Below are 1,226 nucleotides of genomic sequence, written 5' to 3'. Positions count from 1 at the left end.
CCTGCGGGGAGGGACTGAGACTGATCCGCTTCGGCTTCACGTAATGGGTCTGTTTTTTTTCTTTTTGGGTGTGTTGATGTGCTGGTGTGGGTGAATGTTTTTCTCTGATGGGAGTGTCACCTGTGTTTATTGTATTGTGAGTGCTTTGTGTGCTGTTGGTATCCTGTTGTTGTTTTCTTGTGTTTTCTCTTCCTCTCTGTAGGTGTGTGACCTAGTGTACATTTTAGTGAATGCCGCAGTGCCTCTCTGATATGAGCATGTGAGACTGTCATTGTGTGTGTGTGCACTGTGAGTGGGAAGGACACCGTTGTGTTGCTGGACCACTTCACTGCGGTGTCTGTGGGGTTTGTGTGTGCGCGGCATGCTTCGCTTCGGCGGGGCTCGGGGGGCACTTTACGTCCCGAGGTGCTGAACCTTGAGGCCTGAAATATCATGCTCAGGGACTTTGAACTTGAGAGAAAAAGAAGAGTGAGGATGAGGAAAAAAAAAGAAATGCAACCCGGCAACCAGTCTACGCGCGCAATGCTCGAGGCTCGTTGTCGGGTTTTGCCCTTTTCTTTTTTTTTTTATCCCTCACCCAAAGAAGGGTGAGGAGAGAGAACACACATCCCCTACAACCCAAGGCGGGCGGCCAACTTGTCACAGCGTCTTGTGCGCAACAAGAAAAAGAGGGGTGATGGGGTGGCTCCCGGGGGTGTTTCACTTGTAAAATGAGGGGGTTTGGGCATAGTGGAAAACTCTTTGCTTTCCCTACTTCAACGCTGGGTAAGATGGGTTTGAAAGGTATTCCGCAAAAGATGACCCTTCCCCGTTCCCCTCATGACATGGTGCCGCGTGCCACCGAGTAAAAAAAGGTGCTGTTGGATGGCCCACGCCATGAACAAAAAGAACAAAGGGAAGGATTCACCAAACCCTCATGATAAAGGCAAATTCCGCTATGGTGATATGTTAAAGCGTTCCCCTACCGCCATGTGTGGTGTGAAAAGGAAATCCATGGGAAGTGCAAAAAGAACATTTTCCCCCATAAGAACACATTACCCCATAAGAACACTTTCCACCCATAGGTATTTTTGGTTTATTGGCACCCCCACCGCCTGCCCCACCACAACGATGTGTGAGGTATGTTTGGCTTTTCCTGAGGGGATGGAAGTGCGTAAGCTGTGCGCCGCGATTGGACAGCCCTCATTGCCAAAGGCGAGCCGTGATTCACTTCAGAGGTCCGCGGC

The 1,226-nt window shown here is 50.2% G+C and overlaps 1 protein-coding gene across 1 annotated transcript; it reads left to right on the top strand.

Annotated features, from left to right (window-relative positions):
• Positions 1 to 819: 819 nt before the first annotated feature.
• On the top strand, positions 820 to 1,226 carry TM35_001171000 (uncharacterized protein; the record flags this gene model as incomplete). The annotated part of the gene is made up of 1 exon (XM_029031770.1): positions 820 to 1,226. A coding segment is annotated over one exon (407 nt), but the record flags the coding sequence as incomplete, so codon positions are not given.

Source organism: Trypanosoma theileri (assembly GCF_002087225.1).
Source record: "Trypanosoma theileri isolate Edinburgh chromosome Unknown TM35_Tth_117_V1, whole genome shotgun sequence".
NCBI classification, from domain to species: domain Eukaryota; phylum Euglenozoa; class Kinetoplastea; order Trypanosomatida; family Trypanosomatidae; genus Trypanosoma; species Trypanosoma theileri.
This window is presented reverse-complemented; position numbering and strand designations above follow the sequence as displayed.